The following is a 12,500-nucleotide window of genomic DNA, read 5'->3' as shown; positions in this document are numbered from 1 at the left end:
ACCAAGATTGGGTAAGGTATCGTTTGAGCTGGGTTTTATGGCTTGTGAATTTGTTAATCATTTTTACTTGTGTAGGGATGGCTGGTGTTCCAGTGTTTGGAGATGTAACAGGAGTATAGTGAGTCCCCAGTGAATTACTTGGTTTAGTAGTGCTTAGTAAAAATGTATCACCCCTTATAGGGGTGTAGGGCAATAACATGTTTTTTTTTTTTTAATGCAGGGCATGTTTCAGGAAAATATATTGTTTTGCATACCATAACTAGCTGATAGTGTGTTAGGCAGTTGTTAAGCTCTAGCGAGTTTAGCTATTTTAAGGCTTGGCAGTGGTGAGCTTGGTGTACAATGTTGATAGCAAACTTAGCTACTTTGTTGTAACAGGCTAGTTTGGATTTTAGTGTTGAGCTTAGGTTTGTAAAGATATGTCAGGCATATAACAGGGTTGGAATCAAATAGGATGAGGCTACAGTTTTTATTGCTGTGTCTGTAAGGTACAGTTTCACCCTGTAAAGGAAGACAAGTTTCTGGTGGGTCTTTTTAATTGTTTGAAGAATATTTCAATCAGATTTAAGACTGTCAACTATTATACTGCTCAATAATTTAGTCTGTGGTACCACCTCAATTTTAATACTATTTGCAGATGTAAACAAGAACAGTTGTTTCTGTTTTGGGTTGAAAAGCATCAGTTTTGTTCTATTGGAATTAAGGAGTGGGTTTGAATTTTTAGCCATGTTTCAATTGAAGAGAAAGAAATTTGAGTGATTTCTTGAAGTCTGGATATTGTGAGGGCTGTCCATATTAAAGTCCAATCATTTGCAAATTGTGCTATACTTGCTTGGTACATGGCAGTTTGAAGCTTGTTTATAAAAATATTAAAAAGAAGAGATCCTAGTATAGTGCCCTGAGGGCCACTTATGGCAACTGGGGGAGAGGAGGAGAGGTCATGTTGCCGTTGGACTGCTTGTTGCCCTCCAGATGGACAACAAAGGAACCATGCAAGGAAAGACAGAGAGATCTATAGAAGAGTGCTCAGTGAGTAAATGTAGGTGTGTTACAGTGTCAAGCACTTTGAATATATCTAGGAACATAGTTGACACTAGGTTACCATTGTTCCTGTGCTGGTTTATAGCGTTGGTGATATGGTGGAGGGTGGTGGGGTCTGAAACCATGCTGTGTTTCCGAGAGCAGACTGTTTGAATTTAGGTGATGTAGAAGCTGAACATGAAAACATTTTTCAAGCATTTTTGACAGGGGGAGAGGATTGCAATGGACCTCTAGTTATTAACCTTTGTACATGAGCCACCTTTGTGTAAAGGTATAATAATGGATTTTTACCAGATGGAAAGAACATATTTTTTGGATATTGATCTGTTTGTCAATATAGAGACTGGAAAAGCAATTGCATCTGCAGCCATTTTAAGCAGTCTGAGGCAAGCTGGTCAGAAGCTTGGGTGGTCGGTTTTACCTTATGTCAGAGTTTTTTGTAATTATGGAGGTAGGTACTGGGCTGAAGTCAAATCGCTGAAGATATTTAGCAGAAGCTGCAGGTACTGAGAGGATAGTGGGGTTATTAATGTTTGTGAGGGAGAATATTGTCTGTATAAAATAGTTGTTAAATTGTATGGGAATTGAATCAGTATTACTGTTGGATGTAGGGGTTGGGGTTGATAATTTGGCCTGGATGTAAATGTTTGCTTATGGATTTCCGAAAGAGTTTTGGTTTGTTTTGATGTTTATTTTGGAAGATGTCATGTTCTTGTCATGTTTTATTTGGTATTTTATCCTATACCTTAGATGCCTGAAAAGTATGTTTTGTTTTATTTTTGAGACACTCTGTCCAGCCTCTGTCATGCTGTAGCATTCATTTCTTAGTTTCTTTTGTTAGCCATGGTGCAGGATTGGATTTCACCCTTTTAGTACATACTGGGGTAAGGGTACTGAGAATTTTTAGGGATATTTCATTGAAGTGTGAGACAGCAGAGTCTAAGGGCATACATTTTAATATTTTACAGTTATATTCTCTTAAGGATTTGATAAAGTGTGTTTGCCAAAGTTTTTTCAGTTATAAACTTGGTTGTAAATGATAAGTTTACCTTGGCTATTGTAACTTCTGTGAGCATAAAGTAGGTTGATGGTCAGTTAGTCTATCTGGAAGGCTACCAGTTGCCCTGATTTTGTTGGGTCCATTAGTAAGAATCCAGTCTAAGATTGACGGACTACCAGTACTTTTGTGGACTCTAGTAACATATGTAATGAACTGTGTAAAGCAGTATAGGTTTATGGAGTCGTACGGGACATTGTTATTAATAAGCTGCCAGACTATATTTAGGTCTCCTAGTATTATTGTTTTATGTTGTATATGATGAGGTATACAGGATGGGATATTTTCCACAATGGTAATGTTTCTACCTGAAGGGATATATATGTTGAGCTATAAATAGGTAAAAAAATAATAAAGAAACTTTATTAGCACATTACAATCTGGATTTTACCATATACTTTTTAATGCTTTACGTCCCAATTTTCTTAATTCCAGCTATCAGCCAAACCCATTTGTTTTCCTGTTCTGGGTACTCCTCAGTGAAGGTGAGAGCTGGCCAGAGGAGGCCTTCACACAGGCATCCTCAGTGATGATGTATAGTATGACTACACACCCTCCTGGAGGGATGACAAGCAGCCCATGTTTCTGTGGGAGCCACTAAGCCCCCCCCCCCACCATGTCAGCACATGGACTTGTTCCCTTGCTAGGAGGGTTCCCGTGTATGTAACTTGGTGGCTAAATGTCTGTTTCTGATCCATCCTTTGTGTTCCCCCATTTCTCTAAGAAACTGTGGCATTAGATGGGGCCAATCCATCACCACCCCAAGATAGGCACACCTGTCTTCCCCACAGCAGCTCTTGTAGTTGCCCAAGACACTGTTCCAATGTGAAGCATCCAAGACACTGATTGAACTCAGGACACCTGGGCTGCAGTCAGGCCTTTATTCCTCCACAGTAGAGAGTCAATTATCTGAACGTCGATTATCCAAAATGTCAGTTATCTGAACCCAGTCCTCCAAAGTTTTTGGGTAGGAAAAATCATATAGTCTGAATATGTAAAGATTATACGCATTAGCCTGTGCATATTGTTTGAACTTGTGGCCTGCTTGTGTGTGAAAAGTATTCGTTACTGTGCACTGAAGTTGATAATGGTTGATAAGTGTATTCCCTGAGTGCAGAAAAAACATGATTTTAGAAGTTTTTTTATCCAGTTCAATGTATGTTTAATTATCTGAACAGTTTGATTATCCGAAGTAACCTTGGTCCCAATTAGTTTGGATAATTGAAACTCTACTATATGTTTACAAAGCTGGCTATGCGATCTGAAATTTTATTGTAATATAAAATAAAAGTCAAATGTAAGAACAACTAATAAATTGCACCAGAATCCCTCCAAAAGCCATCCCAAAGGCATGACACTCAGAACTCAATACCATGGCAGGTTACTTACTAATATTTCTCTTGTAGGATGCATCGCCATTGCTGAGAATGTAGGAGAAGCATAGGTCCGCTTTTATACTGTAAAATGACAAAGGAACAGAGTCAGAAAACAGATTCACAACAAGACAGGAAAACACATTTCTCAGCGGAACATAATTCTATAAAACATTCCTGATTTTGCCTCAGACTTCTGCTTTGCACCTCATGAAATTAGTACTTATTCTAGCAGATTAGTGAAGTCTGCACTCAGCAAATAAAGCCAAAAATTAGACTTAAACATTTCCTATAAAGTAACTTCTTATGGTAGTAACTTTCAAAGCAAATTCAAGCAACTTTTAAAAAGCATCCCTGATTTAGAGCATTTGTCATTTATTACATTTGGCTTTTTCCCTGAGTTTTGCTCTAAGGCTGAGAGTTAGTTATGAAGCATAAAACTACTAAAGTGAGTTAGGAAATACAAAGTCAGTAAGATTAACACATAATGCTTTAACCAAAAAAAAAAAAATCATATTTGCACTAGAAAACTTACTTATGCAAAGTAAATAATAATAATGACTAATACTATTGTCACATAAACTGTAGTCTGTAAATAATGCAAAAAAGAAGATGTGAACTGAAAGTTAATCAGTAGCTACTTGTTGGTGTAGGGCAATGCATTTCACCCAACTACCTTCTTAGATGGTTTCCATTTCTGCATTTCTCATGGTTGACTGCTGCTACTGCCAACTAGTTCTGCCTGATGTCCCCCTGTATAGCACAACTAACTCCACATGTCAGTCACTGCCGTATCTGCCTTCCACCTTGAGCATCACCAGCTGTTGCTGCTAATGGCACATTATAACATATCATGCTTCTAATGACTGCTGCTATTATGATCAATGCATTCTACACCCACAGCTTCAATCACCAGCTCCATTGCATGACTTGATCCCTACTTCCTCTTACTGTGTCACCTGCTGTTTCTAGAACAGGATCATTATACTATGGAATACTTCTGCCAAATAGATGTCCTGACTGAAAACACTGTTGCAATGTTCCTGACATACGGGTTATCACCACTGTCATCTGGCCTGGGTACCAAGGCTTTACCTTTCCTAGGTCGTATGTCCAACATGCAACATCAGCTCACATGCATTGTGGTATAAAGATGGAAGTAAAAGCATGGATCCTCAGAATATCTCACCTCCAGCCTGAATGCATGTCATGCATTAATAGAAATGATTGTTGTTTGGTCATTGGTACCTTTGCTTCATTCATCTATCTGCATAAGTGCCCCATTGGGAAATCTTCCTTTTATCTTACGATTTCTTTTAAATATGTAGATGCCAGCAGAGAGAGGTAAGTGTCAGTGTGGGTGGCAGATTCTGTGGAAGGCTTGCATACCAAGTGGCTATTTCGTCTAGGCCTAGAAAACAATCGCAAAGCTGCCAATCATTCATTCCAAAAACACTTAGGTCTAGGCTTTCTGCTCTCAATACCTTCCTCGAGAACAAGTGCCTTAAAAGCTTGGCCCAGTCCAAGATGGCTGACTCTGCATCCTTGGATGTTCCTCTACTGCTGGAGAAAAAAATTAACAGGCCACAAACAGATCCACCGTCCAGTGCTTCTGACATACCCACTGAAGTTACAGAACCTGTGGTACATCAAGCTACTTCTCAGTTACCCAGTACTGAGACCCTGCTGGAGGCCAGTACATCTGAGAAACTGTATCTAATCATTTTAGAAGGACAGCATGGTGTTGCACAAATTTTAATTAGGGGAGACATCCCATGCTCGCATTCAGATGGACATCAAGCTTAAAAAGAAAAAAATGAATACTAAAGCATGTGATGTCCCTCGGCAGCTAGAGAGAAGAGGTGGATGAACTTCTCACAAGGCTTATTCAAAGTTATTATGTCTTTGAAACCTCCCTCCTTTGGGTCTCCACAACCATATGTTACTCCTCTAAAACCAACCCTGGTTTCCTCTTCTTCTGATGAGGAATAGGATTATGATTCTGACCATTCTCTGGACTTTTCTTCTCAGCTGCATTTCCCAGGGCAAATCTCTTCCAACAAAGGGAATTGCCTCTCACGGGATTCCCCTATTGAGGAAACTTCTTTTTGGGAGAATATACAGAACACAATGAAACACTTTGACTGGCAATCCACATATATCTGTGATGCTCAGAATAAGTACTACACCCTCTTGGAGAAGGGTACCCGTGCCCCTTCCCCAGTCCCACCTGTCCTTGAGGCTTTTCAGGATGCCTTTCAGTCCACCTCTTCTGCACCTGATTCTCAACCAGTAGCTCCTAAGAAACCAGCCAAGTTTGCAAGGTCCCTGATGACTTGAAATATCTACATAAGAATCGAGTGGCAGATTCTTCTTCAGCATCTCTCTCGCTTCAGATAAGCCCTCCAAGCTTTTGCCCAGTGCTAATGCCCTACCTACTGACAAAGACAGTATGGCAAGGGATAGATGGCGAAGAAGGTTTACATTTCTGCTATCCTTGCCTTTAGGGTATTAATTATCAGACTCAAATGAAAACTATTTGGTCTCAGTTCTTAACTCCTTAAAGTTATCTTGGACCCTCCTACAGCAGACTCTAAGCATCAAATGCAGAGTTTGCTTTAGCAGGCCACTCAGATTGCCAGGAACAGCATTAAGTTCAGTTATGATGCTGTGGATGCTTCCTCTAGGGCACCTGTCACTGTATCCATTATTCATTATTCCTTATTCCCAGTCAGCCTATACCTGAGGATTTCAAATCAGAAATTCTAGATTTAACTTTGGACAAAGACTTACAGTTTGTTCATCAGAGAACCAGTCTATTCAAAACTCTCCAAGACAAAGGTAAGACCATGAAAGACTGCAGACAGATTCTACTCTCTTCACTCCTAGATACCATTGGAGCTACCCATCTAATTCGACTTCATTATTAAGGATTATAGGACAGCTCAGAAATAAAGAAAGACCCCTAGGAAAAGATACTCTGAAAAATCCCAAAGGGAACCTCCAGCTTGGAGGCCACCATTTGGAAACAAAAACCTAAGACTACCCCTGCAGCATCTCTCCCCTGTCCACAGCCCTATTACCCCCCTTTCTCAAAGGCTGTCATTCTCTATGGCCAGGTGGGAAGCTATTACCACAGACAAGGGGCCCTCTACATCATCAGGGATGACTATTTCATGTCTTGGGAAAAACATTTTTTTCTCTGAGAGGTGTGCCAAAACCTCCTCAAAACCAAATATCCCTTCTGACTCCCATTACTGAAGACCTCTTGAATCAGGGGACCATCAAGGAAGTCCTAAAAGAATTCACTGGAAAAGGGTTTTATTCCAGAATTTTTCGAGTCTCAAGAAAAGAAAGGCAGTGGAGATCCATCCTAGACCTGTCCATCATGAGCACTGACCTGAAAGTACCTTAGTCTCAAGAAAATAAAGGCTATGGAGACTCATCCTAGACTTGTCCATCCTGAGCACTTACCTGAAGGTACCTTCTTTCAGAATTCTCTGTCTTCAGACTCTTCTACCTTTCATCCTCCCACAAGCTTTCTTAGTGTCGTTAGATCTGGAGGATGCCAGTTTCCCATTTGTCCTTCTTGCAGGAGATTACTCAGGTTATTCTCTAGCTCCTTGCATTTTCAGTTTACTGCTCTGCTTTTTAATCTTTCAACAGCCCCAAGACTGTTAAGTGCTAGTGCCTGTAGTAGCTCTTTGTCATACTTAAGGAATTAAAAACTTCCCCTGTGTTGTTAACCTTCTGATCTAGGCTGTTTCCCAAGAAGTTCTTCAGCATCTTCAGTTCACCCTCCATCTTCTGACACATCTGGGCTTTACTTTAAACTACAAAAAAAATCACACATGGTTCCTACTCAGGACCTAGTGATTCTGGTTCTGCATCTTAACCCCCCTCACCCAAGGAAACTCATCTCCCCCCCTTGGGATCTTAATTTTGTGCTAGAGAAGCTTACTCTGCCTCCTTTTAAACCAAACCGACCTCTTCCACTTCTCTTAAACTTTGTGCTTGGAAAACTGTCCTCCTCTTTGTCCTCACCTCAGCCAGAAGGGTTTCTGAGCTACAAGCTCTCAAGGCCATTGCCCCCTTTTCGTATTTTTCACAAAGACAGGGTGACTCTCAGGGCTAACCCATCCATCATGCCTAAGGTAGTGAAGAAGCTGTCTCTCAGTCAGGCCATTCATCTTCCCACCTTCTTTTCCAACCCCCCCAAACAAGGAATAAAGGATCTTGCATCCTCTACACATTCACAGACAAATCGGACTTTACCTGGACAAAATTACATCCTTCAGAAAGACTGACCAGCTGTTTGTATACTTTATGTTCCCTAAACTGGGACTACCAGTCTACAAACAAACTATTGCAGTCTAGATTTCAAAGGCTATCCCTCTCTGCTACTCACACTATGGTAAGACCTTACCTTCCCATCCTAAAGCAGATTTCTCTAGGGCAGTCACTTTCTCAGGAGCTTTTCACAAAGAAACAGACTCCAGGTCCATCTTGGAGGTGGTCACTTGGTCCTCTGTAAACACCTTTACCAAACATTGCAAAACTGATGTTTTCTCAAGGTCCAGGGCAGCCTTTGTTTGGTCAGTCCTGTCTGGGCTGCTACAAAACTCCTCTCCTCTTCTCAATAGCCATCCTTCCTTCCTTCTTTCCTCCTTCAGCTCTAGGAATCACCACGTCAGGAATACTGCAACAGCAATTTCAGTCACGACAATATAGTTGTGTAAGAACTTACCATAACAGTAATGTCCTACTGGTCACTATTTCAGTATTCTATCTCTCCCACCATCTCCTCTTCTCTATCTGTCTTCCATATTCTGTTGTCTCTCTCCCTTTGCTCTAGCCTTTGCTCTCTTACATGGGTATGGGGGAGTTTTCTTACCAATTCAAGCTACACCTCTTCTAGCTGACCAGTCTCCTCTTTAAGTAGTCTTTAGGCCGTCATCTGTCTTTATACTCCAATGCATATGAGCTGAGGTGATACATTAGATATGTGATCTAGGGAAGGTAAAGCTTTGCTATCCCAGTTGGAAGATAGTGATGACAACCCATATGTCAGGAGTACTGCAACAGTTAACAGTAGGACATCCACTGCTATGGCAAGTTCTTACACAGCTGTACGAAAAACACTTCAATTGCCTGACGCTTCTTCCTTAATGCTGTACCCGATTTGTTAAATGTGACACTCACACCTTAATTGTGCCATTCTATTACTGATCTGCAATGCTTTGCCATGTACACCTTTCCCTCTGCCTTTGTTCAGTATTTTTCTTGATCTGAAACAAAGATATATCACTACTTTAACTGAACAAGATGCTTGCATTTCTAGAGGCTACACGTTCATTTGTCTGTCCACCTGACAATGAATAAAGCACCACCCGAGGCTTGTTACCTTACCAGGACTTCTCCATGCTGCACTTTTTGGCATCGACAATGTTTGGAGTCACAGTGAAAGTTTTGCTGACGATGATCACAGGTCGAGCTCTAAACGAGAGAAAGATTACAGAAGTTATAGAGCTTGCATATATATCAAAGGGAAAATGTTGAGTTATGTCAGGTCAAAGAATAGCATCTATGTACTACTATGTCAAAATGTTCCTTTAAAAAGCAAAATGTGGTTGACCGTTTAATGAACAGGTGACTGAGATCACTTTTACTCAGACTTCATTTTGCCACACTGGTGTTAATGCATAACAGGTTCACAATACATTTGTGATGACTGATGCAAGACAATAAGGACATTTGGTGAATCACGGACATGATGACAAGTCTTGGGATCCACATTAAGAAAGCAGCCCCTTGCCAGGACTTCTTATCAGATGTGCAAAACCTGATACTGCAAGTCCTGACACTTTGAAAATTAAAGTTTTATTTCAACAAATAACAGTGAATGTTGAACGCCACTGTCAAACCTTTGAAGGGTTTTTTTTTTTGTAGGAAACTTTGCCACTGTATCCCAAAATGGATGGGGGGGTGCAACTTACATGTACTTACACTTGACAGCACTGTACTTCTGGGGGAGCACACTGAGGTTCTATAAAATTGGATTTACTATGCACCCCCCAGTTTGCTTTTAAATGTATGCACTTCTAAAGCTCACATTTATAGTGTCATATGTTCGATGAGCACCCCGTTAACTGAGACCTTAGGAACATATTCAGATTTGGAGCTACCATGTTAAGGTTACCAAGGTGCAAATAATTTACAGCAGTCCTCCTCACAAATATGCGTCATCTGCTCTCAGTCCTTTTAAGATCTGACAGCTCATCTGATGTGGTTAAAAAGTGCAGTAATATCAGAGTCTGACCTGACCTCTGAGCAGAGGACAGAATCTGTTGCCAGGAGACTCACCTCTAAAATGCCAAGAGACTCACCTCTGAAACATGCATGTTAGAACACAGTCATGCCAATGTTAAAAAACTTTAATCACTTGCTCTAGTAATGGGCGGTACAATGGAGGAGCATTTAGTATTGTCTCTATATATTTCCTGGGTCTCCCTGCTTCCGTTCCTTTGCTGGGATTCCAGCCATACAGAGTTTGAGTGTTCTGTTGTGTCTGTGTGTGTTTTAACTGGGGTCTCTGGCTTCTTGTAACATCCCAAAGATATGCCAATAGCTGAAAGTGATTCTCCAAATTACCTGTGTGACTATATGGGGATGTGGGCATATGTATATGTGTGTGTGTGTGTGTGTGTGTGTGTGTGTGTGTGTGTGTGTGTGTGTGTGTGTGTGTGTGTGTGTGTGTGTGTGTATGTATATGTGTGTATGTGTGTGTGTGTGTGTGTGTGTGTGTGTGTGTGTGTGTGTGTGTGTGTGTGTGTGTGTGTGTACACGCATGTGAGTGTCACTCACTGTGTGTGTACAGACTCTGGCTTCCTCATAATGCTACAAAGAAAAAGTGGGTAACAGAAAATGAATGAATGAATAAAACATTCTGGTAGTCACCCAAAGAAAAAGACACACTTGTAGACAGCATGTCACTGAGAGTTGCAACAATGGCGAGAGGAATGCAGGTACCGATGTTTGGCTTCTGTAGCATAAGAAATGAAAATAAAAAGGGGACATTTGACATGAATGAACTGTACTGTTAAAGGATGATAGGAAACTGGGGAGGTGAAAAATGGAACATGGCAGAAGGGGAGTGGGCGTTTCAACAACTGCTTCTTAAAATACTGCTCCACATAAAAGATGGTGTGTTTCTCTGTAATATATTTCCAAATGGTATGCTGCAATGACATAGAATTTCATTAGCCACCACGATTCTTCACTAATACTGGCAGGTGGCTTGCAGCCTGGTGGCGAGCTGGGTGGTTAGGTGGCTGGGGCAGACCTAAGAATTAGCCTGATGAATGTAACTAGCAGTGATTCACAGACATGAATGGGTCCCTTTCTTGGTCTAAAACACGTCCCGCATTCAACTGCAGAAACTCTTTCTACACAGAACAAACAATGATCAGACATTTCAATGTACTGACAAAAGGACAAGCTTGAAATGTGGTACACAGGAAGTCACACAGGTAAGTTGACCTGTTTTTATTTTTCATACTTACATACGGTGATTACTTCTGTAGCCAAGCTTTCAAAATATTTCAATATTTCTAAAAGTAGATGTAATGAAATGCAGAAACCTGTCAAGTTTAACCCTAAACATAAATTTAAAACAATTGTTTGTTTGTCTTTACTGAAAGCTGACTTCCACCGGTGATAGATTGCAGTACTATATTAGACGGCGCAAATGCAAGCAAAAAAGGTATGATGCATCACACACACTATCTAAGCCAATGTAAATCACTTAAAAACATCAGCAGCTGATAAACACAAGGTTGTACATTTTACGTTCCTTAAGCTGGGACAGTCAGTGTCCAAACAAGGTATTACAGTCTAGATTTCTACTACTCACAGTATGGTAGGACCTTACCTTCCTGCCCCTAAAGCACATTCCACTTCAGCAGCCAATGCTGTTATAAATGTGGCAAAGCACCTAGTGAATAGATGCTATGTGATATATGAAATTTTTAACTGAACACTGACACTGCAGAAAGCAAACATATACTCTTTTCATATATCTCTGAAGGACTGCATTATAAATTAAGTTATTTGTTTCACACTGCAACAATGACAAGAATTACACACACAAACATTTACAGAGATACAAACACGTGCAAGTGAGCATGTATGTAAGGGTGAAAACGTTTGTTGACCAGACCCCTTACCTTGCACAAAATAAATACTCAAAATATAAATATAGTCAAAACATTAAAAGTATGAATACATAAATAAAAATATGAACTTGCAGTTTGTCTGCATACCACACGCATGAGGGAGGAATGTTGCTTTAAAACCTTAGCAATTTCTTCTCAGCTGATGCAATATAGTTCAGTGGGGTAGCAAACCAAAAGTGATCCAGAGGGTGTTGGTTTCTGTTCCTAATTGAAGCAGGGTCTTATTTAGTTTCTGTTTGAGTCTGCTAGGGACTTTGCTTGGCTTACTATCAAAATTTTGAATGCCGTTATTCGAACTTCGATTGTCGAAAGGTAGTTTATCAAAATTTCATAACAGCTATTCGAAAATGTCAAACCCATAATAGTGAATGCTAGTGTGCGTTCGCTGTTGTGAGATCGACATACTGACTGGAGATCGCACTATAGTGGGGATTGGGAACTTTGCCCTTTTCCTCACTGTAATGCAATCTCGGAGTTGTAATATATAAGCAACAGGGGGTGTGGGTAGCACAGCACCCCACATGGGGGGTGCAGGGGGGCTTGCCCCCTGAAAAATGTGTGTTGAAAGTCATCAGATGTTAAGCTAAATTTGAAAAATGTCAATAATTCAATTTTGAATTATAGACTTTTTTTGTTTCGTTATTTTGATTAGCTGCTATTGTTAGTTTCGATAATGTTTTTCAAGTATGTAATTACTCGCAAAAAAGTTTTCAAAATTTTGATAGTAAACCCTTTGCGTCCTACAACTTGTAATTGTTACAGTGGTTTGCTTGAGTGCGGAGTCAGGGGACATGT

General features: G+C 40.4%; 1 protein-coding gene across 2 annotated transcripts in view; it reads right to left on the bottom strand.

Annotated features, from left to right (window-relative positions):
- ITGA3 (integrin subunit alpha 3) overlaps positions 1-12,500 on the bottom strand; it is a 1,049,629-nt gene that overhangs the window by 385,281 nt on the left and 651,848 nt on the right. For both annotated transcript variants that reach the window (XM_044055141.1, XM_044055142.1), the window contains exons 10-11: positions 8,881-8,967; positions 3,488-3,555 (exon numbers count right to left, since the gene is read on the bottom strand). In XM_044055141.1, the coding sequence (XP_043911076.1) occupies positions 3,488-3,555; positions 8,881-8,967 (155 nt within the window). The remainder of the gene's footprint in view (positions 1-3,487; positions 3,556-8,880; positions 8,968-12,500) is intronic.

This window comes from Protopterus annectens, chromosome 13.part0 (genome assembly GCF_019279795.1).
Source record: "Protopterus annectens isolate FY-2018-M chromosome 13.part0, PAN1.0, whole genome shotgun sequence".
NCBI lineage: Eukaryota > Metazoa > Chordata > Ceratodontiformes > Protopteridae > Protopterus > Protopterus annectens.
This window is presented reverse-complemented; position numbering and strand designations above follow the sequence as displayed.